At 36.2% G+C, this 23540-nt stretch overlaps 1 protein-coding gene and 1 non-coding gene across 12 annotated transcripts in view; both read right to left on the bottom strand.

Annotated features, from left to right (window-relative positions):
- Positions 1 to 23540, bottom strand: part of SEC31A (SEC31 homolog A, COPII coat complex component) — an 80230-nt gene that overhangs the window by 2757 nt on the left and 53933 nt on the right. For 3 of the 11 annotated variants that reach the window (XM_038582271.1, XM_038582275.1, XM_038582272.1), the window contains 7 exons: positions 22581 to 22673; positions 21769 to 21895; positions 19531 to 19872; positions 11128 to 11166; positions 9484 to 9542; positions 8180 to 8443; positions 5579 to 5698 (listed from right to left, as the gene is read on the bottom strand). In XM_038582271.1, the coding sequence (XP_038438199.1) occupies positions 5579 to 5698; positions 8180 to 8443; positions 9484 to 9542; positions 11128 to 11166; positions 19531 to 19872; positions 21769 to 21895; positions 22581 to 22673 (1044 nt within the window). The remainder of the gene's footprint in view (positions 1 to 5578; positions 5699 to 8179; positions 8444 to 9483; positions 9543 to 11127; positions 11167 to 19530; positions 19873 to 21768; positions 21896 to 22580; positions 22674 to 23540) is intronic. The other 8 variants (XM_038582274.1, XM_038582273.1, XM_038582276.1 and 5 more) reach the window with 8 other exon arrangements.
- On the bottom strand, positions 1791 to 1894 carry LOC119867261. Its single transcript, XR_005382996.1, has one exon. It is a non-coding gene; the product is annotated as a U6 spliceosomal RNA (small nuclear RNA).

Here is a 23540-nt window from a genome sequence, read left to right as displayed (position 1 = left end):
GAAGGGTAGGAGCATAAGGGGCTTCCTTCTGGAGTATAAAATGGAGTAGTGGTTGGATTTCATGTGGACTGTAAGCCTGCTGACAAGGTGTGTGCATGTATAACTACATTATCTACAAGCAACAAGAAGGGCCATCTGGAAGCAGTAGTGAGTTACTGTATTACAAAAAAAGATTAAAAAAAATAAAAAATAAAAAAATGAAAAAAAAAACAACAAAAAAAATCATCTAAGGAGTTACTGTAAAATATGGGTGCTAGCAGGCAAACATAGAGGTGAACTGGAATCTTATTTTAACCTTTCAAAAATATTACTTATATAATTAGTCATATGTGGCATGTTTAATCTTGCTTCTTCCTGAGCTTTTTTTTTTTTTTTTTTTTTTTAAAGTAGGCTCCATGCCCAGCATGTAGCCCAACTTGGGGCTTGAACTCATGACCCCCAAGATTAAGACCTAAGTTAAGATTACAAATTAGACTCTTAACCAACTGAGCCACCCAGGTGCCCCTCTTGCTGAGCTTTTAAAACACAAAGAAAATTACCTTCTGGTGGCTTAAGATTACTAAGAGCAAAGTAGTAAAATGAGTTCTTAAATCAGAGTCCTCCTACCTCCCACTCCTCATACTAGAAGTATAGTGAGAGAAAACTACTCTAAAACTAAAATTAAAGGTTTCAATTACAATGTGATTAATCTAATGATGTACATTATGCAACAGCCTTAGAAGTGACATTGTTCTTCAATATTAATAAATATTAATATTTAATATTAATGCTTATGTCTCATGGACCTCAAATTCTATTGGGTGGGAAAAAGATACAAAATAAACAATATGCTGTATATGAGATGATGACGAATGCCATGAAAAAAAGTTTAATAGAGTGAGGGGCTAGACGTGTTGGGAGTGTGAGGTGGTAAAGAAAGGCCAGATAGCTACTGAGACATTTGAGCAGAAGCCTACAGCACATGTGGAGTGAGTAATACAGTTATGTGAGGGAAGAATTCCAGGCAGAAGGAGCAGCAAGGGGCAGCTCGGGTGGCTCAGTGGTTTAGCGCTGCCTTCAGCCCAGGGCATGATCCTGGAGTCCCGGGATCGAGTCCCATGTCAGGCTCCCTGCATGGAGCCTGCTTCTCCCTCTGCCTGTGTCTCTGCTTCTCTCTCTCTCTGTGTCTCTATGAATGGATAAATAAAATCTTAAAAAAAAAAAAAAAAAAAAGGAACCCATCTAAAAAAAAAAAAAAAAAAGAAGGAGCAGCAAGTACAAAGCTGTCCATGCTGACATGCTCTTGGTATGTTGGAGGAAGGAATGTCAATGTGTCAGACACGAGGGGAAAGGAAAAAGTTCCTGAGTTTTTGCCCACTGAGTATGATGCTAACTGTGGGTTTTCATTTAAGGTTTTTATTATGTTGAGGTATGTTTCCTCTAACATCAACTTTGTTGAGGGCTTTTATCATGAATGGATTTTGTACTTTGTCAAATGCTTTTTCTTTTTTTTTTTTAAAGACATGGGGGATTTTATTTTTTATTTTATTTTTTAAAATTTTTATTTATTTATGATAGTCACACATTGAGAGAGAGAGAGAGGCGGAGACATAGGCAGAGGGAGAAGCAGGCTCCATGCACCGGGAGCCCAATGTGGGATTCGATCCCGGTTCTCCAGGATTGCGCCCGGGGCCAAAGGCAGGCGCTAAACCGCTGCGCCACCCAGGGATCCCTCAAATGCTTTTTCTGCATCTATGAAAATGACTGTGTAGTTTTTATCCTTTCTCTTGTGGATGTGATGCATCACATTGATTGGTCTATGAATATTCATGAATTTCTATGTCATCCTCGTGCAGGGGCCATGCTAATCTTTCTATTGGTCCAATTTTAGTATATGTGCTGCCGAAATGAGCAATGATTGATTTATGAATACTGAACAACCCTTGCATCTAGGGAATAAATCCTACTTGATTGTGGTGAATGATTTTTTTGTTTTTTGGTGAATGATTTTTTAAAAGATTTATTTATTTGAGAGAGAGAGAGCATGTGTGTGAGAAGGCGGGGAGGGGCAGAGGGAGAAGGAAAAAAATCTCGAGCAGACTCTGCACTGAGCATGGAGCCTGACTTGGGGCTTGATATCATGACCCTGAGATCATGACCTAAGCCAAAATCAGGAGTTGGATGCTCACATGACTGAGCCACCCATGAAAGATTTTTTTTTTTATTTTGCTGTATCAACTTACCAACACCATTTTTCACAGAACCAGAATAATCCTAAAATTTGTATAGAACCACAAAAGGCCCCAAATAGCAAAAGCAATCTTGAAAAAGAACAGCAAAGCTGAAGGTGTCACAATTCTGGACTTCAAGTTACATTACAAAGCTGTAGTAATCAAGACAGAATGGTACTGGCACAAAAATACATACAGATCAATGAAACGGAATAGAAAATCCAGAAAAATTCCACATGTATTACATGGTCAATTAGTCTTCTACAAAGGAGGCAAGAATATGCAATTGGAAAAAACAGTCTTTTCAACAAATGGTGCTGGGGAAACTAGACAGCTACATGCAAAAGAATGAAACTGGACCATTTTCTCAAACCATAAACAAAAGTAAACTCAAAATGGATTAAGGACCTACATGTGAGACTTGAAACCATAAAAATCTTAGGAGAGAGCACAGGCAGTAATTTCTCTGACATCAGCCAGAGCAACATTTTTCTAGACATGTCTCCTCAGGCAAGGGAAATAAAAACAAAAATAAACTATTGGGACGTCAAAATAAAAAGCTTCTGCACAGTGAAAGAAACAATAAACAAAACCAGCAGCCAATAGCCTACTGAATGGGATATTTGCAAATGACATATCTGATAAAGGGTTAGTATCCAAAATATATAAAGAACTGATATAACTCAACACTCCCTCAAAAATAATCCAATTAAGGGATGCCTGGGTGGCTCAGCAGTTCAGCTTCTGCCTTTGGCTCAGGGCATGAAAGGATCGAGTCCCTGTCGGGCTCCCTGCAAAGAGCCTGCTTCTCTTTCTGCCTATGTTTCTCCCTCTCTCTGTGTCTCTCATGAATAAATAAAATCTTAAAAAAAAAATCCAGTTAAAAAATGGGCAGAAGACATGAATGATATTTCTTCAAAGAAGACATAGGTGGTCAACATACACATGAAAGGATGCTCAACATCACTGATCATCAGGGAAATACAAATCAAAGCTATAGTGAGATAGCACCTCACACCTGTCAGAATGGCTAGAATCAGAAACACAAGAAAGAACATAGTGTTGTTGAAGATGTAGAGAAAAAGAAATCCTCTTTCACTATTAGTAGGAATGCAAACTGGTGCAGCCACTCTGAAAAACAGTCTGGAGGTTCCTCAAAAAGTTAAAAACAGAACTACCCTATGATTTAGCAAGTGCATTATTGGATATTTACCCCCAAAATACAAAATGCCAATTCAAAGGGATACATGAACCCCTATGTTTACTGTAGCATTATTTACAATAGCCAAATTGTGGAAGCAACCCAAATGTCTATCAATAGATGAATGGATAAAGAAGATGTGGTATATATATACAACAGAATATCATTCAGTCATAAAAAGAATGAAATCTTGCTATTTGCAATAACATGAATGGAGCTTAGAGGGTACAATGCTAAATCAAATAAGTCATTCAGAGAAAGACAAATATATGATTTCACTCATATGTGGAATTTAAGAAACAGAATAAACTACCAAAGGGAAAAGAGAGAGAGAGAGACAGAGACAAACCAAGGAACAGACTCTAAACTATAGAAAATAATATGATGTTTTCCATTTCCCACAGGGAAGGTGGGTGGGATGGGTGAAATAGGTGATCAGGATAATGAGTACACTTATCATGATGAGCACTGAGTAATGCACAGAATTGTTGAATCAATATATTATACACCTAGAATGAATTAAAAAAAAAAAAGGAGAGAGGAAGAGATGACACTATCAAGGATAACATTACAAACTAAGTCATGCTGTAAAATTATGGTGGTGTCTGGACATAACTCAAGTAAAAAGAGGAATAAAGCCATATCACAAAAATGATTCCAGCTAGTGATTAAAAGGATTTGTATGGAGGGGAACCCTGACAGTCCCTGCTCAAAGCTAATCTCATCTACCTACCTGAAGAAGCCCTACCCCAGTGGCAGAGTCAGCTGGACAGAACAGGCTATTAGGACTTCTCCCCTATTTATAGGAATTATAGGAACAGTTTGTCTTTTGTGGTTCTCTTCTGCCCAAGGCTCCTTTGGACCCAGAATGAAGATGATATGCTGACACAGAGGAGTTTAAACTCAACAAAAATTTATTGAGCTGGGTTGTGTACTAGGTGTCTTATCAACCGCTCTATACTGACTCATGTCTGAAGGAGGGCTGGAGTTTTCCTTCATTTTTATTAGGACTCTTCTATTTTTGAATGTGCCCTGTTTGGAGGTGTTCACAGGGGACAGTGTATGCTAGACTGCTTCATCTGCTCGTTGTTCCTTGCTTAGTGCTTCCATCACTTCCAGAATGCTAGGCACAAAGGTTTATGTTAACCTTTCCCTGCTTCTGCTTTCCTGACACATTTAACACAGGGAATAGCCTTCCAAAAGACCAGAAGAAAGCTGCACATGTTAATACTCAATGTTTTATGAAACAACAAATTCCAGAAGCTGTTTTTCAAGCAGACAAGTGGCCAGTGGATAAATATATTCAATGTTTGTTGGCAGAAAATTGAAATTTCATCTAAAACAAGACCAGCTTTGTAGGATTTTTGTTGTTGCCAATACACAGGCATCCTCTAGGTAAACTAATAAAACCAGTTGCTTTAACTATGAATACGACTCTAATACCTAAAACAATTTTTTTAAGTTTTTTTTTTTTTAAAGATTTTATTTATTCATGAGAGACAGAGAGAGAGAGAGAGAGAGAGAGACACAGACAGACAGACAAAGGCAAAGGGAGAAGCAGGCTCTATGCAGGAAGCCTGATGTGGGACTCAATTCTGGGACTCCAGGATCATGCCCTGGGCCGAAGGCAGACGCTCAACCACTGAGCCACCTAGGTGTCCCAAGATTTTTGCAAAGTTATACATAAGATTATCTATCTACTTTTAAAAACTTTGATCTAAACTCAGAAAGCCCAAACTTGAATTTTTTTTTTTTTTCAAACTTGAATTTCTTACACACCACCATTCTGTTCTATTTAAGTGCCAAACATGAGGTTTGCTGATGAGAGGCAATACAGGATAGTGGCTGAGAGCATAAATTCTGGACCCAAACTGTGTTTGAATTCTGGCTCTGACCTTGGGTATTACTTAACTGCTTTTTTGCCTTAATTTGGTCATCTATAAAATAAAGATGACAAATAACCCTGGGGTTATTGTGAGGATTAAATTATTTATATATAATAGAAATTATAATACATCTTTATATGTAAAGCAAACTATATAAATGCTAGTTTTACTACTATTGTACAAACTTCTAAAGTGTATCTTGTAAGACTCTGTGCAATTACAGAAGAGCTCCATAAATGAGATTATTTTAAATAAGCAAAATATGAGAAAAAAATACATACGGGATCTGTGGCTGAAGAGAGACAGCGCTGAATAAGATCCTCAAATGTGGTCTTCAGAATGAGGTGCTCATCTGGAATAGGTTTTTTGGTAATTTTTTCTGTTGGCAAAGACTGCACATGCTGGAAGAAATAATATCATAAAATGACCAGAAATGACCAGAAACTACCTATACACAAAGCCCTAAAAGTGTGACAAAGAGAAACCAACTAACTACCTTGTAGATAGGCTGTTAAAATCAAATGACAAATTAACATGTGAAATCCCTTGGGATAAGTAAAATGAAAATCACATATTCAGTAGAAGGTACAGGCTTCTACAGCTTTGATTTTCAAAAACAGAACTGGATATAAAGTATCTGATCAATTATAGAACATATGCTGATCACTACAGTATGTATCTGGTGCAAAGTAGACAGCCAGTAGGAAATAAAAAGAACAGGCATTTAAAAAGTTTGGCTAGTTAGAGTGGCTGCTTGCTCTGCTTGTTGGCTCATTTATCTTGGCATTCTTCTAGTCTTTGGTTTACTTTTGGAGGTTGGTAACTGGGCTATCATCAAACTGCAAGATTAAGTCAAAAGTTGGAATTGAAGAGACCACCATGTTACTGAATGCATAGCTGGAAAAACAAAGAAGGCATGTTTAAGTTTTTAAAGTTCTGATTTATTAGTTCATTCATTCAAAAAATATTAGGCAATTATGTGCCAGGCACTGGCTATGTATTTGCAAGCCAATTCAGAAGTGATCTCAGCTCTCTGGCAGTTTATAGGCTAATAAAGAAAAAGAACGTTTTAAAGTGTCATAAAACAAAAACTTTACAGACATTTATATCTTAATGAAGATGTTACTTGAAAAAAGTTAAAAAATAGAATGTCATTAATACACTTAAAATACACTTAATACATTACATTAATACACTTAAAATAGCAACTGTATTGCTATTTAATTGCTTATTTAATGTTAAGAAGTTAATGTTAAGGAACCAACAGACATTATAACTGGAATTGAACTGAGGGGAAAGCTCTCTTCAGGAAATTTTATCAGAAGGACAAGTAAGAGTTAACCAGTTAAATGGGAAAGGAGAAGCCTTCCAGTCAAAGGAAGAACTTGTATAAAGGAAGGATCATGACATCATGACAAGGGGACTAAAAGGAGGCTAGTGTAGCTGGGGCAGAGAGACAGCAAGGAGAAGTATGAAACTGATAGCTTCCCGGCAATGTAAAATATTTTGGTCTTTATCTGGAGAGCAATGTTTTAAGCAAAGCAGAAACAAGACCAGATAGATCAGTCAAAGGCAGACCAGTTAGAGGCTCCTGCACTGCTGAAGACCTGAGATGAAGGCGGCATAGCCCAGACTTTAGTATAGACCAGGGATTTGAGAAAAATTTTAAAATGCTATCAATACAACTTAGGGATAGATTTGAAAGAGGGATTGAAGGAAAAAGAGTATAAAGACAATGCCCAGGTTTTTGGCCAGATTAAATAGAAAGGATTACAGTGCAGTTCACAGAAACAAGAAACACCAAGTTTTAAGGACTGGGTTTGGGAGGATGACTATGAATAGGGTTTTAGAAATGTTGAGTGTGAGGTGCCTCAGAGACATCCAGGTAGCCAAGTATATAATGGCCTGGCTAAACAAGCATTCCCTGTGCAGCTTTCCCTTCTGATGGTAACTGAGGTTCTGGTCTAAATGAGTACAGCATGGGAACCCCATGTCTAAACAAAAGTGAATGGCTGGGTAGCTTCCTAAAATAGCATAGACTTGTAATCATTTAAAAAAAATTAGCAATGGATCTTTATAATTTATATTCCTGTGGAAAGAAGTCAGTCCTCCTACCTCCATCAAAACACTGGTTTTTATAATGCAACTTTTAATATTTAGAAGTTCCTTAGGCAGAACTCTCTCTTAATAGTAAAGTATACCCTTGTGATAGAGATATAACTTTATAAATTTGACTTCAATGAATCAAAGACAAAAATAGAACTAGTTTTACACTCTGGACAAGGATTTGTTTCCTCTTCTTATGTTAACTTTGACCCAAGCTCTTCACTTTTCATGAACAAATCAAAATGTTTATCTTTATATGTCTAAATCAGTTATATGTGATTTTTCATTGTCTAGAACCCTGCCAGCTGACTAGTTGCTTATCTGTGAAAAGCAGGTACAAATTTATAGCTCCACCTGAAGATAGGCTGTATATTACCAGCTCTTACACAAGAAAAAATACAACTCATTACATTTTTATTTTATATTTTAAAGGGAAATACCTTTGAAAATAGCTTCTGTTTAGCAAGCTTGGCTGAAAATACGGAATTCAATTGATCTTAAATTGTGGCTCCTGATTAGGTCAAATGAAATACTGCAACTGTCAAGTTAGTGTGAACATACATAAGCAAATATATGAGCCAAAGTTTATGGCCATGTAAGTGAAAAATAATACCCATGCATGATCAATCTTAAAAGAAGGGTTACTATTTTTTATTTAGGTTGTCTTAATTGAAACCAAATTTAGATGTTCATTAATAAAGGAAGTTAACACATTAAAAAAAAAAAGAACTAAATAGAGCCATCTCTACATTCCACCTTCGCAGATTCACTGTTACCTGTATGGTATTTCCAATAGGAGCCCCTGGGGCACCTTCAATATTGGGCTTGGAGAAAGATGATGGCATGCCTGGTTGACCAAGGGGTTGCTGTATGCCATGGAATGTCTGGCCACCTGCAAGATGTGGCTGTGGAAACGAAGCTTGGCTCGACAGAGGTACGGGAGCTGAAGGCTGTTGCGGCAGCATCTGTGACTGGGGATCACCCAAAGGGTTCATGATTGGTGATGTGATGGGAACAGGAGGCATAAAGTTTTCAGGCATCTTTTAAAAGACAGAAATAAAAGACACTAAGTATAAGAAAAAGAATTATTTCCTCACCTTTAAATAAGGTTTAAAAGTTTTTTAAAAAATAGAATACTTTTTTCAAATGAACTTTTATGCAATTCTAGAGTAAACCTAAAAGCAGAGGCGATCTGGCTAAGAGGGGTGGAGAGCTCAAAAACTGGACTTCTCAGTTTCCTCTTTGTCTTCCACACTTCTTCTCATATGGAGAGCCAAAACATGCTGTTTTGAAAGAGGATGTCAAAGTCTAGAGAATTATATCTAGCAATAGTGAAATCAGATATGCCAAATGTATGTTTGTATTTAATGTGATCAGGATGTAATACCCCTTTTCCTAGATCACTAAGTTGATATTACCTGTCAATTCAATCATATTAAAAGTAGCAGATTAAACTTCTGATTATCACGAACCTAAATTTTAGGGATTTTTGTTCATTTAGTGCCTCCCAATTTTATTGTTATGACCTCTCATTACTATATTTAAGGAAAGACTGCCAGAAGTAAAAAAAGAAAAAAGAAAAGTAGAAATGTTTGAGGAAAGAAGAATCTTAATCTTTTCTTGTGTCCATCAGCTCTCAACAGTTACTGACATTTAAACAGTGTTCAGCTACAAGATTATTTCTTCACTCATACTATATGTGATAGACAAAATAGTCCAAAATATAATTACCAAATTCATGACTATTGCTGGAAACCAAAGACCAAAGTAACCCAAAGAGAAAAAAAAAATCATTGGAAAATTTTGTTTCCTATTCTTTGTAAGAGACTTGTCAGGAATTTACATCTGGTCTTCTAATGGGAGTTAAATTCACACCACCATATTGGTTGTTTTGTTTTGTTTGGTTTTTTCTTTCCTTTCCTTCCCTTCATGGAGAAGATGCAAGCTAAAATACACTCTAAACCTCTCAGTCAGTAAGCTTTGCTTTTAAAAGGATTAGTGAAAAAAGTGATGTGTTCCAGATGGCTATGTGATCAACAGAACATCTGCAGGCAACTGGATGGACATCTTTTTCTAGTACCTTCTTCTTCTTGGGTACTCTGTTCAAAGCTGGAGGATCATTCCAACCATTCTGAGGACCTATAACAGATAATAAAGGGCATTTTCCTTTAGAATTCTGAAAAGAAGAAAACTCAATTATATCCATCTTACATTAAAAATTCTGCCTTAACCCCAAAGATAACTATCACAAAAGTTTTACCAGCTGAGCTCTGGGGATCACCCTGTGGCCCTGGATTCTCAAACTCATTCCTCCAAATATTTACAGGCCTTGGATTAGTAGGCAAGGTAATTTGGTATTATTTCATTTAAAGTGAAAGAACTGTACTAAATTTAGGGATAGTGAAGTCTTTATTAAAGTCTACATTGATGTATAACCTTCAAGATCAGTTAGGAATTTTCTCCTAATAAAGAAAAAATAAATAACTTGAGTCTGCTAAAAAATAAAGAATAAAAAATGCTTTTGCTATATTCAACATACAGAAAAGAATAAAAGTAACAATTTCCTATTTCCCGAGGGAGCAATTCAATATAAGCAAATCATCCATATAGTAGAAACATTGTTAAAAAAAAGTCCCAACTACACTGCAATTTTTATCATATTTGCCTTAGAAATTTATACAATAGAAAGTACTTAAATATCTGTGATACGACTTTTTTAATGCCACAAAACAAATTCCAGGTTGGCAGCAAATACAAAATTAAACTTTAGTCAACTTTAGTAAATTTCCCCTAAAAAACCCCCCAAAACCTTCATTTCAAAATGAAAAACAGACATCAGTAGCAGCATTCATTAAGTACTTTAATGCCAGTATCTTTAAAGAAAACATGCCAGAAATAGGATAGTTTTAAAATCAAAATGTGATCATTTTACATCTCATTGATTTTTGTATGTTTAAAGACAAAAAATTACTCTTCTTACAACAAATTAAACATTCTTTCAGTATTTTACCTTTTACTTGTTTTATTGATATCCATGATATTAAATCACAACAAAATTGCTTAGCAGATCAAAAAACCTGTGATCCATACATAATGCCACAGAAATTTTTTTAAAAAAACAGTATCTTCTAACCACCATACACTCATTTGCCTTACTTTTTTTGAAATTTATTTTATTTTTTTAGTAATCTCAATACCCAACATGTGGCTTAAACTCAAGACTCTGAGATCAAGAGTCACATGTTCTGACTGAGCCAGCCAGGCGTCCTTCATTTGTCTTGATATTAAAAATGGAATTAATTTTCTACAAGTTTACTAGGAGACAGAAAGCCAAATAAGCCTCAAAACACTCAAGAACTAATCACAAAATATTAAACTATATGCTGCTATCTGCTTAAATTCTTAAGGTTCTGGTAATACACAGAAAATCATTCAAATCTCTCTCATCACCTTCTAATCTTACTCCTATTTAAGACAATCTTGATATAGTCATTGTCTTTATGATCATATAAAATAGAAGATCTGAATGATTTGAATCTACTAGGTCACCATGTTAAATCAATCAGCTCTAAGATTTGATTTGATTAGGAAGTCAAATTAAAAAATGATTGATCAGATTTAGAATATCAACTTTGAGTTTCACATGCATTATTGTGAATGTCCATTCATTAACTATATTCAATGATTGCATAATTTCCAAAGACATATTTTATAACCAATTCACCTTCCAACATAGGTGCCTGGTCTTGCATATACTGATTTTCTGTAGACAAAATGTAGAAGTCATTTAAACAGTACTAGCATCAAAAACATTCTAAACTCCTCATTTTGTAATTGCTTCTTCTCCATCAACCCGAAAAAGAACAAATGAATTTTATAAGGAAAAAAAATTTCTTTTTATCAAGTCACAAAAAATACCTAAGAAAATAATCAGTTTTTGGGTAAATTGAATTCATTTAGGTTGTGTCAGATTCAATTAACTCTCAATTAACTCTTAAACATCACTCTTGCTGTGGTACTTGTTTAAGAAAAAATTTTGTTCCTGCCTATTTAAAATAATATTTCCCTGTCTGCATGGATTTTTTTCCCCCTACTATTTGATCAATAATACCACTGGGGGTGTGTGTGTGTGGTGGAGAGCATTTTGTACTACTTAAAGCTGTCAATCAAAATCAACTGAGGATCTTGTTAAAATGCAGATTCTAATTCACCAGGTATAGGGAAAGGCCTGAGATTCTATTGTTCCAGGTAGCTCCCAAGTAATGCCAATGCTTTGCTGGGCAAAGCCCTCTTTTAGTAGGGATTTAAATAACGATGGGAGGCTTTCTACACTGTCCTGCCAGACTTCAGCACTGTACTTATTAAAGAAAAGAATATCAGACAATCTTAGCAAGGTAGTGCCACTTTACTGCCAGATTTGGGAGGCAACTGGGGGCAGCCGCATCCTGATGAAACTGTAATTTTATGGAATTCATGTCAAACTATGAATATGAAGATAAATGACAATAGGCCAGTAAATATGTAACCATTTTATATGGTCTTTTCTGTAAGAATATATGGATTTGCAGACTGTTTAGTACAGGTCTTCCAAAAACCACTTAGGAGAACTGAAGTTTCTGGCAGTGGACAAGAGGAAAAAAGGCTGAAAACTAACACAGCAATGCCAAAATGGTCAGATAATCAGGGTCAGGCCAGGCCCAATCTCAAATCAAAAGTATGCAGTGGAGGTAGATTATATTCACATATCTATAACTACGGAAATTCACCTCTCTTCCCCTAGGGATAGAGGAACCAAAAGAATACAGCAATTAATTACAGAGTCCAATTTAGTTTGAGCTCTATCAAGCAGCACATGCCTCAGAGAAATTGTGAGGTGGGAGAGGTAATCCCTAGCTTGAAATCTGTGTGGAGTTTTGAACAGATGTTTTCTATAAAATATGGCTCCTAATGCAAGCCAACTTCTTCATAAAAGCTTAACTAAAAAAAAAAAAAAAAAAAAAAAAAAAAAAGGCTTACCTAAAGAAAGAAGTGATCAAAGACTTCCTATTTTTTATAAATGATTTTCCATTTTTGCCTTATGTGACAATTTTACAACCTAACTCCTCAGGCAAGATATAACTTCATAGCACTACAGACAGTAAAGCCCTGGGAGTCACTGTGTGTGCATTATTACAGAGGACTGACCTGATACACAACTACAGATGTACTCTCTAGCATATGACTTCTACTTCTGGGTGGAGGAAGTCCGTATATTACAAACCTAAAGTACCAGAAATACCTTGGCCTTGACCCTTTTCTAATCAGAAAGTAGTTTCAACAGTATGTCTTCCTCTCCTGCCCCATGAGAGGCAAGAGGAGATGATAGCAGTTTCCCCTCTAACTTCTCATGGCAGTGACTCAAACCCTGGGAGGGTATCCTGAAAATTCACAAACTTACTAGCACAAAAAAGTTTGGGGAGCAACTTCATAGGACTCCTTGGTAAAATGACTCCAAATTTATAATGAAATTAAATCAAATTCAAAATTAGGAATGACACTTCATCAAAATTAGAAACAAAAAGCCTTGCAACAGGAATGGATAGCCAATGGGCTAGCTCACATAACTTGAGGTGCAGATGTCTTGTTGAATAGGAAGTAACAGTTGTACAATAATCAAAATCCTCCCTCAAAGTATGTCTAAATCCTCCCAACCTCAAACTATGCAATATATTTATCCATATGCTTTATTTCAGCCCAGATAATCCTCATTCAAATCTCTTATCACTTCAGTGCAGTTTTGTCTCAGCTAGAACTCTAACCCTTTTCCATCTTTTTGCTTTTATGTCTTTAAATTGACTGTTTAAATATGACTTTTTAAAAACATAATTAAATTGACCTCTATAAATACACTTTAATAGCCACATTAGATAAAGCAAGCTACATGAACACTGTAAGTATCACTAGGAAACAGTATTATTGACATGCAAAATCAGACTCCTGGTCAACATTTTAAAAAACCAACACAGTGTACTCATTTAGAAAAATCAATACAGCATAGTCTAATCTTGGACATAATTCTCTCATAAAACTGAAAAGATGATATTTTTTACTTCTTGAAAAAAGATGATAAATCTCTTAACACTTTTTAATATATGATATGACTCTAAAGGGCATGAAAAATGGTTCACGGTATAAGGCTAAGAAACTATAAGGGGACACCTAAGCAGCTCAGTTGGTTAATGTCTGCTCTTGATTTTGGCTCAGGTCATCTTGGTCATGAGATTGAGCCTCATATTGATATCTGAGCTGGGCATGGAGCCTGTTTAAGATTCTCTCCTTCTCCCTCCACCCCTCCTCCTCGGCTTATGCTCTCTTGCATTCACTCTCTAGAAAAAAAAAAAAAAATCACAACAACTCTAAGATGTAAAATGGTATGTGTTTGTAGAAGAGTCTGCTTCAGATTCTTTCTCCTTCCCCCTCTCCGCCTCTCTGCTTGTATACTCTCTCTCTCAAAGGAATTAATATCATGATTTCAATTTTTCAGAATAAAAAAAAAACAACAAAAAAACAGAAAACAGCAAATGTTGGTGTAGATGTGGAAAACAGTATAACAGTTCCTCAAAAAGTTAAATACTGAACTAAATATTGAATTTGATCCAGCAATTCAATTTCTGGTTACATACCCAAAAGAACTGAAAGCAAAGACTTGAACAGATATTTGTATACCCATGTTCAAGTAGCATTATTCACAATAGCTAAAATGCCCATGTGCAGATAAACGGATAAACAAAATGTGGTATATACATACAGTGAAATATTATTCAGCTTTAAAGGAAAGAAATTCTGATACATGCTACAATATGGATGAATTTTGGAGAGAGTGAAGTAAGCCATTACAAAAGTACAAATATTGTGATTCTAATTATACAAGATACCTAGAGTAGTTAAATTTACAGAGACAGAGTAGAAGAGTGATTACCAGGGGCTGGCGGAGTAGGGAGTACATAGTTTCAGTGTGGGACGACAAAAATGTCCTAGACATAGATAGTGGTTACGGTTTTTCAGCAATGTGAATGTACTTAACGTCACTGAAGTATATATTTAAAAATTATGTTAGTATGTTTTACCACATCAAAAATATTTTTAATATATGCATACAGACATACATATAGGTATGTATATAGGTATATGAAGGGAATAAATAAGCCTATATTAGTGCTTATATTTGGGTGGTAGAATTATAGGTAATTAAAATTTTATTCTTTAAAAATCCTAAAAAAAAAAAATCCTATAGTGAAAAATGAATAAAACTCAAGGAAAAATTAATTTAAAAACTGAATACAGGGCAGCCCCGGTAGTGCAGAGGTTTAGCGCCGCCTGCAGCCCAGGGCGTGATCCTGGAGACCCTGGGTCGAGTCCCACGTCAGGCTCTCTGCATGGAGCCTGCTTCTCCCTCTGCCTGTGTCTCTGCCCTTCTCTCTCTCTGTGTCTCTCATGAATAAATAAATAAAATCTTTAAAAAAAAAAACAACTGAACACAGCATGGTATTGGAGACCCTTATCCACCTTAGTGTAGGGATCAATTCTCCACAGTGTCTTTGGGAAAAAAAAGAGGGAACTATTTGGTTTTACCTATAGGAGTGGAGTTACATACTATCTTTATTTGAATTCCACCTCTTATTGAGAACCTTCTTAGGTATTCTTTCAGAAGCATAATGTGGGATCTATACTTTGGCTAATATACTTCTCAGTGGATTCATAGAAAATTATTAGTGGTATGGAGACTTTGGCTAGAAGACAATTTGAGACAGAGAGAACAGACCATCCTTCTGTATCTCCCCTGTCCTCTATAAGCCTAGCATGTCACATTAAAAACAAAAGGGGTTAGGGCGCCAGGGTGGCAGAGCCAGTTAAGCATCAGACTCTTGGTTCAGCTCGGGCCATGATCTCACGGTAGTCATGGGATCAAGCCCTGCAACGGACTCCAGCTCAATGTGGAGTCAGCTTCAGATTCTCTCCTTACGCCGCTCCCCCTCCTTGCTCATATACTCTCTCTCAAAGGAATAAATAAAATGTTTAAAAAACAAAAGGATCACAGAATTAAAAATTTAAGTTTAGAAATACATGAATCCTTGAGGTCATCTTCCAATGATACAAGATAAAACTCAATTACCTAAAGAAAAGTAATGAGAGGTTATCTTGTTCCTTCCATTTACTTAAAAGGTTAAAACCAAGTACTTATAATTTGAGTAAGGAGTGTTTATGAAAATTTAAAAAGATTTTTTTCAGGACACTGTTTTGTGAAAATATGTAACATTATGTCCCTTCAAGACTACTGTATTTGACAAAGCACAAGACTACATACCTAAATTAAATTTTCCAATTGTTTAACAAAATCAATAATGTTCAAAGACAATTTCATGACAGCATGAAGGCCATTTTACCAGAAAACAATTAAAAAAAATTTTTTTTTATTAATTTGAGAGACAGAGACAGAGATAGCAACAGAGAACACAAGCGGAGCGGAGGGAGAAGCAGGCTCCTGGATGAGCAGGGAGCCCGACTTGGGATCATGACATGAATCAAAGGCAGATGCTTCATCGGCTTAGTCACCCAGGCACCCCAACAATGTTTTTAGTAAAATCCTAAGGCCTTCATATATGAAAGTGCTCTCCCTTAGTAATAAGCCTACATTAACTCAGGAGCGGGGGGGGGGGGGGGGGGGGAGTTGACAGGCAGTATCCTAATTATAGTAAGAGAGTAAAACAGAGAAAACTTCCTGCTTTGTCAAAGTGTTGCACCATTGAAAGGACACTGTACTATCCTAACTTAGGCTGTTGTTACTTTATGTCTAGAAATGAGAGAGGCCTCATTTTCTTGCTTCTGATTCTACCATGCTGCCTACAATCTTTTTTTTTTTTTAAGATTTTATTTATTTATTCATGAGAGACACACACACACACACAGAGGCAGAGACATACGCAGAGGGAGAAGCAGGCTCCATGCAGGGAGCCCGATGTGGGACTCAATCCCGGGACTCCAGGATCACGCCCTGGGCTGAAGGCAGGCGCTAAACCGCTAAGCCACCCAGGGGTCCCCCACAATCTATTTTGTAGGACCACCACCTCCAGATTAACCTCCCTTCAAGTACCACTTATATCATGCCTTTCAGCAGTTCAAATCCCTTCATAAAAACCCTTCTATCTTAATCTATGAATTTATAAACATCTTGCCCTGGCATTTAAGGCTTTCCAAAATTTGGCTTAAATATAAATTTTAGGGGCAGCCTAGGTGGCTCAGCAGTTTAGTGCCACCTTCAGCCCAGGGCATGGCCCTGGAGACCCGGGATCAAGTCCCATGTCGGGCTCCCTGCATGGAGCCTGCTTCTCCCTCTGCCTGTGTCTCTGCCTTTCTCTCTCTCTCTCTCTGTGTCTCTCATGAATAAATAAAATCTTTAAAAAAAAAATATATATATATATAAATTTTATGTTCCAACTTATAACAAAGCTATGTGCTGTTCACTAGAAACATACCATCCTTTTCTGCTTCCCTACTCTGCCATGAGTAATTCTGATTATAGACCAAACAAGTACTCATTAAGAATTTACTGAATGAATGTTTTGATGATTGCAACATTAGTTTCCCTGAGCCTCAGGCATGTAATTTTGTGGTTCACTAATAGTTATAGGCCTTGCAAATCCTAGTGTCTGTCAAGAATTATTCACTGGACAAATGGAATTTCCAAATCCTGTAGAGAACCATGATACGAACTAAGACACATAAGGAAAAAGATAAAATTTTCAGTCACAATTATTTGTATACCATAAACAAAATTTTTAGAAAATAAAAAAATAAAATATGGTAAAGCTTAAATTAACTATTAATTAAAATACAAGAGACTATTAACATGCAAGAGGGTAACAAAGCAGCTGGCTTAGTACATGCTGAATACTGAAAAATGTTTGCTTCTTCTTCCTATTAGTAACTGTTTCTCAGCCAGGTTAGAACATTCTGTTACTTTGTATATAAGCAAAGTATTTCGAGGTCAAATACACTTTTGCTTAAGGAGAAAAAAAATACCCATGCAAAGTATTTCGAGGCCAAATACACTTTTGCTTAAGGAGAAAAAAAATACCCATGCAAATATTTAACTTAGATGATGAAAAAGTGACAAATGCCTAAAACAGAGTTGTTATATGATTTTTGTAATTCCAAACTGATAACTAAGTACTTCTATTGTTTACGTCAGTCAGGACTACACCATCTGGTAAAGAATGAACTCAGGCTTTGAAGACTGAGGGACCCGAGTTTGTATCTCAACTTGGAGACTCTTACCATGCAACCATGAGTTTAACTCCTAGGAAACTAAGTTTTTTCACATCAATTAAAAAAATATATATATTTGTTTCTCATGGTTCTGAGAATTAAATAAGAAAATATATGGCAAATGATGGTACATGTCCAACGTATGTTCAATAAGTGATAATTCATCTCCCTATTTCCCTGCATCACTTTTAAGTGGGGATTTTCTGGAACCCCAATCTTTCTTTTTTTTTTTTTGAACCCCAATCTTTCAATCAAGAACTCTACTGTCCAACTATTCAGAATGGATTTTGTTCTCACTCATTGAGGTTTTAGAAGGTAATTTTTTGACCTCTACAATTGAATTAGCACTCCTCTCTAAAATATCAACCTATTTAACTGTTTATATTGAACATTAAATTTTATTTGTGCAGCAAAGGATGATATGGATATTGTGTGTGTGTGTAAGTGATTTCTGGTACTTGGAGTTTATTTTATGTATTAGAGAAGAGAGGAGATAGGTATATAATCCTGGATCCATAAGACTTTGTTAGAAAAGAATACTTCCTCAATAGATCCTATTTTATGATAAGTGTTATCAGTAATTACAGCTATTGCTTAAAAGAATATATATATATACTTGATTCCCCAAAAGCAACTTCAGTATTAGAAGCAAAGAAAGATTCATTCATCTCTTTGCCCCTCTAGTTCAAAAATATCAGTTATAATCTAAAAGGGAAACTATTTTCAAATACCAACAGGCACAGAGCTCTAATTCTGAGTCAGGTTTTGTGTAATCACAGCAAATTTTACAGTCACTATTCCCAAATGTTTTAATATATTAATCCATTTAATCTTCTTCATAAGCTTATGAATAGGTATTGTTATTATTCTGAGGAAATGGAGGCTTGAAGAAGTTTAAGTAACTAAGTGAAGCTGGATTACAAACCCAGAAGTCAAATTTCAAAGCCTGCATTCTTAACCACTATGGTTAGTGGTTCTTTACCCTGATTCATTGATCCCTTTTTATACCACATGCTTTTGAGGCCCCTATTACTATCCCCGAATGAAAATCAGATAATATAACCTACCCATAAAAAAATCAATTAAATGCTTTTATTGTAATATGATATAAAAAGAATTTACAAAATTATTTCACCATAAAAATAATTCAAAATAATGATTTAATTAGAAAATTTTAGGTACAACTATACTGTTAGACTATCTATCAATCTAATCCTTGAAATTCCCAAGATGTCTGAGGATGGTATTGTCTTAATGAAGAACTGCTGCACTACTATGCACTGACCTTCTACCATCTTAGGGATCCTCTCTGTCAGAGTTGTGTTCTCTCACTTTTTTCCTTTAGATAAGCATATCAAGATGCCTCATTTTTAGAAATAAACATAAAATTATGTACACTCTCATTAAGATGCTATACTATTTAATCTCCACGAGAGAATTTAAGGCACAGAATAATTTTAAAAATTGAAAACTTTTCAGTAAAAACAGAACAAAGTTCTGCTATAAAGAAATTAATTTCAATTAAATCTAGTTCTGACTACCACTTATCTTGCCAATTAATTTCTTATATTTACCTTAAAGTCAGTGGCAGATTATATACTCTTACCCTTTTGGAGTTCTAAAGCTTTCCTCGTTTCGTAACTAAAGTTCATTATGGGACGATCACACTTTTAGAAATCGTTTTAGAATTTGTTATAAAAACTCAATCAACACCTCAGATTACTCAGTTCACAAAGAGTTAGACATAATACCCTTCCATCCACCCACGTGTTCATGAAAAAATAAAGGAGGGAGCCAAACCAAATCCCTTTCAAGCGCAGACCTGTTCTTTGCGACGCAGGCAGCTCGCTGGCAGCAGGCAGTGTACCTGTTGTTCCAGAAGGCAGTGCGTAAGCTGAAGATGATGGTGGAGCTCCTGGTCCGCCATGCTGGAAGGATGCTCCAGAGGAAGGGGGAGGAGGGAAAGCAGCAGCAGAGCTGGAGGTAGCTGGAGAGGCCTGGTGCTGTGTTGCATACAACTGAGACTGCCCAGAATAGGAAGAAGCGGGAGATATGTAAGGGGTGTTAGGGTAAGCATTTGAAGCAGAAGGAGCAACAGGCTGCTGAGGTCGATACATTGTTGACCCCCCTGTTCCGAAGGAATACTGCTGGGCTGGTTGATAAGCTACACCAAGGAGAAGAAACAGAAATTTTAATTAGTTTTAGGACTATTCAGATAGCAATAAAAAACCCCAAAGTTATTTCATTCTATGGGAATTATTTTCATTATTATTATTATTATTTTTTTTCATCATTATTTTTCTAACAATAAGCTACAACCAAACATTAACACTTACATGTTTTGCTTTTAATACCCTGGATATCCTTAAATAATACTAAAAGTCATTGGATCCAATATTTGAAACCTGCCATCTTCAGACTGCTTTTGGCTATGAAAATCTTTGAGGGGCACCTGGGTGGCTCAGGCAGTTGAGCATTTGCCTTTGGATCAGGTCATGATCCCAAGTGTCCTGGGATAGAGCCCTGCATCGGGCTCCCTGCTCAACAGGGAGTCTGTTTCTCCCTCTCTCTTCCCCTCCCCCCCCAACTCATCCTTTCTCTCTCTTTCTCAAATGAATAAATAAAATCTTTAAAAAAACCCAAAATCTTTGAATCATTAGGCCCAAGAATTGCAAGACTGATCCTTTGCTGAGACTTCCTGTTCTGGGAAAAGGCTGCAGTGACACCTACTAGCCACCAGATGGAACAATGCAGGAATTACACATTCAAAGTACTTCCACTTACAGTAAATTACAGGGGCTTTGGTGGCAACTCAACATCTCCCCCACTATAAGAATTGTAGGGTGAGCACTATTGTTATGAATCAAATACCTTCTCCAACATCTGGCAATATCATCAGCTACTCAAATTGTGACTTTGAGCATAGTTCCAGATTAATAGCCAATTCAGAGAGTCAGACAAAACAATTACTATATAATAATTTATATACTGTACATTGTTGGTTAGTAAGTTTTCAGGCAGTCAGTTAACATTTTGATGCAAAAATCTGAGCCCAGATTATAGAATACTATCATATTCTTCATGACCCGGGGTAGGTATGGACTTCTACAGAATAAATCTACTAGAAACTGTACTTATTTTTCTCTGAAGAGAGCACTTTCATGAGTGAAAAGTTGTGTCAAATGTGTATTCATGTTAAGTATGAATGGAACATTCATTTTAGCACAGAATGTGCTTATTCGGATTAGTTCTTACTAGGCAGTGACCTCTTGCTTTTGCAATAGTTGTTAAGTCACATAATTTTCCCCTTGGAGATTTTTTTCTCAATTAAATTTTTAAAAAGTGGCGATATTCTCTAAGTGCAAATATTTTCTGAAAAACAAAAGCCAATGGCGGGGACATGTCACTATTACACACTTGTCAAAATTCATAGAATGTTCAATACCAACAGTGAACCCTAAAGTAAACTATGAATTGTGGGTGATAATGATGTGTCACTGTAGGTTCATTAACTGTAACAAATGTACCACTGGGGTGCAGACTGTTGACACTGGAGGAGGTTGTGCATGGGGGCAGGAAAGATACTGGAACTTTCTTACTCTCCACTCAAACTTGCCATCTAAAACTGCTCTGAAATAAAGCCTATATTTCTTAAAAAGATAATATAAGTGGAAAACAACAAAAACAAATTCCCTTGGAACCATTTTTCCAAAAATAGTTTGTGTCATCTTGCTTAAAGGAAAAGAATATGCAACCAATCATTTCAAAAATTCTATTTTTTTATACCTAAGTCATGGGACAATTCACTATCCTTAGTAATTGCTCAGGAACAGGAGCCAACTGTTTTGAATGGACTGACACAGGAGCTCTTTCCTGGCATGTTGATTCAGGATGCTTCCTAAGGAAACCATCTTTCTTTCTCTCAAGTCCTAACACAGAATGGTTCTTTCTTTACTTGTTAAAACTGATTGGATCATGGTTTTGGAGCTCTAAAGTGAACAGTTTCGACATTAGGATAAGACATGCTGCTGCACAAGGACTTCAGGGTTGCACTACTTACGCTGTGGCTGTGGATAAGGTGGTACCTGGGTGTGCATATGACCTGGAGATGTGGGAAGTTGAGCTGTGGCAGTATTTGGGTTAACATTTCCATGCATTATAAAACCTGGAGGTGGAGGATTTTCTCCCTAGAGAATGAGAATATGATAAAAAGGAGGATTACATTTGGAACCAATAATCTTTCCAGATGGTTTTATAATCCCTGAAATGGAATTATGTTTCTTTTAAAAACTTTATTGTGTAAGAAATACTGCATTTTGCATTCTATCCTCTTTAGAACACTTCTGAGCAACATAGTCTAAGTGATTTAGAGATTGAACAGGTCCAATGTAATAACTGTAATGAAAAGCAACGGATGCTAATAACTTCATAAAATAGTGTCAGTGTTATTTATAATAAGTCACCAGGATTTTCCATCTCTACTAAATTCCATCCACTACTCCACACTTTGGAAATATAAGCATAAATGCCACAAGGGAGCTTTCGCTTCTCTTCAATTTCTGCAAATGCTCAAAAACAAAGAAGAAAGAAAAAAGAAAATCTTCAGTGAAATCAGATTTAAACCTTTGTTAGAACTTCAGTTGGTATTTTTCTAGCAGAAGTCAATTTAAAACTGCAAAAGGAGAGGGATAAGAAAATAAATGAATTGTCCTAAAACCTGCTTCTTGCATCCTAAAGCATTAAAAAATGCAATAAGCAGGCAGACAGATGGGGAGAGGGGAACTTAAAAAAAGGGGGGGGGGTAGAGAATTTTTAACTATATATATTTAGGTGAGCGGAATTTTGCTCAAAGATGAATAATGAAGGATATACCTGTGTGTCAGAGGGAGAGGCTGCAGGTGGATGGCTGGGAAGGGCGGTAGGAGTTTTGTTACTCCAGGTAGTGACAGTAGGGGCAATTCTAACCTGAATTGAACAAAGAAATACCAATCACAGAAAATAAAAAATAAAAATGTTAGAAGAAGAAAAAAAAAACCCAAGAGGCATTAATAGCCAGATGCAAAGCAAAAAATAAAAGCAGCAAGAAACTACATGTTAGTCAGGCAATTGTTTTCAAGTGTAGCTGGGATTTTAAAAGAAAAACACACATTCACAACAAAACAGGGAGGGAGGCAGGAGAAAAATCAATATGAAAACCTAACTCAAAGCATAAAAAAAAAATGCCATTCAAGTGTCAAGAATTAAGGGGAAAGGGCTAGTTCCTGTAAGTAGGTAAGGAAAGAAGACATTGGGGGGGGGACAAAAGGTAATTGGGTAAATAAGTGATTTTGAAGCATTAATAGTATTCATGCTACTATTAGATCTATAAACATTGCTAGAAGCTCCCCTTTCTAGATTTTAATAGAGCCACAAAAATCATATTAGTCCCATATGAGGCTTAGAAACATATAATCAGAGAATATTAGAGACCAACCAGTCTAATTCCCACCTTTTACCATTGAGAAAACCAACCCAGAGAAATAAAGCAGCTTGCTGAGGTCCATATAACTAGCTGGTGACTCTGTTAGGGCTGAATCAGGCCTCCTAATTCCTAGGCCAGTGTTTGCTATACTACATCATGTTGCTTACCCTGGAGTCCTGAGATTTTCAAAAAAAAATTTTAAGCCATCAAAAATGGCTTTTTTTGTCAAGTGAATTTTCATAGAAACTCCAAGTGGAATTCCTACTAATCTGGTCTCCCTTTCACCCCTTTACTCCTACCTGTAAATATTCCTTTAAAACTGCAAGCCACTGGGCAGCCCGGGTGGCTCAGCAGTTTAGTGCCACCTTCAG

Source organism: Canis lupus, chromosome 32 (assembly GCF_011100685.1).
Source record: "Canis lupus familiaris isolate Mischka breed German Shepherd chromosome 32, alternate assembly UU_Cfam_GSD_1.0, whole genome shotgun sequence".
Taxonomy (NCBI): domain Eukaryota; kingdom Metazoa; phylum Chordata; class Mammalia; order Carnivora; family Canidae; genus Canis; species Canis lupus.
Note: the sequence above shows the minus strand (reverse complement) of the source record. Positions and strands in the feature narration are given on the sequence as shown.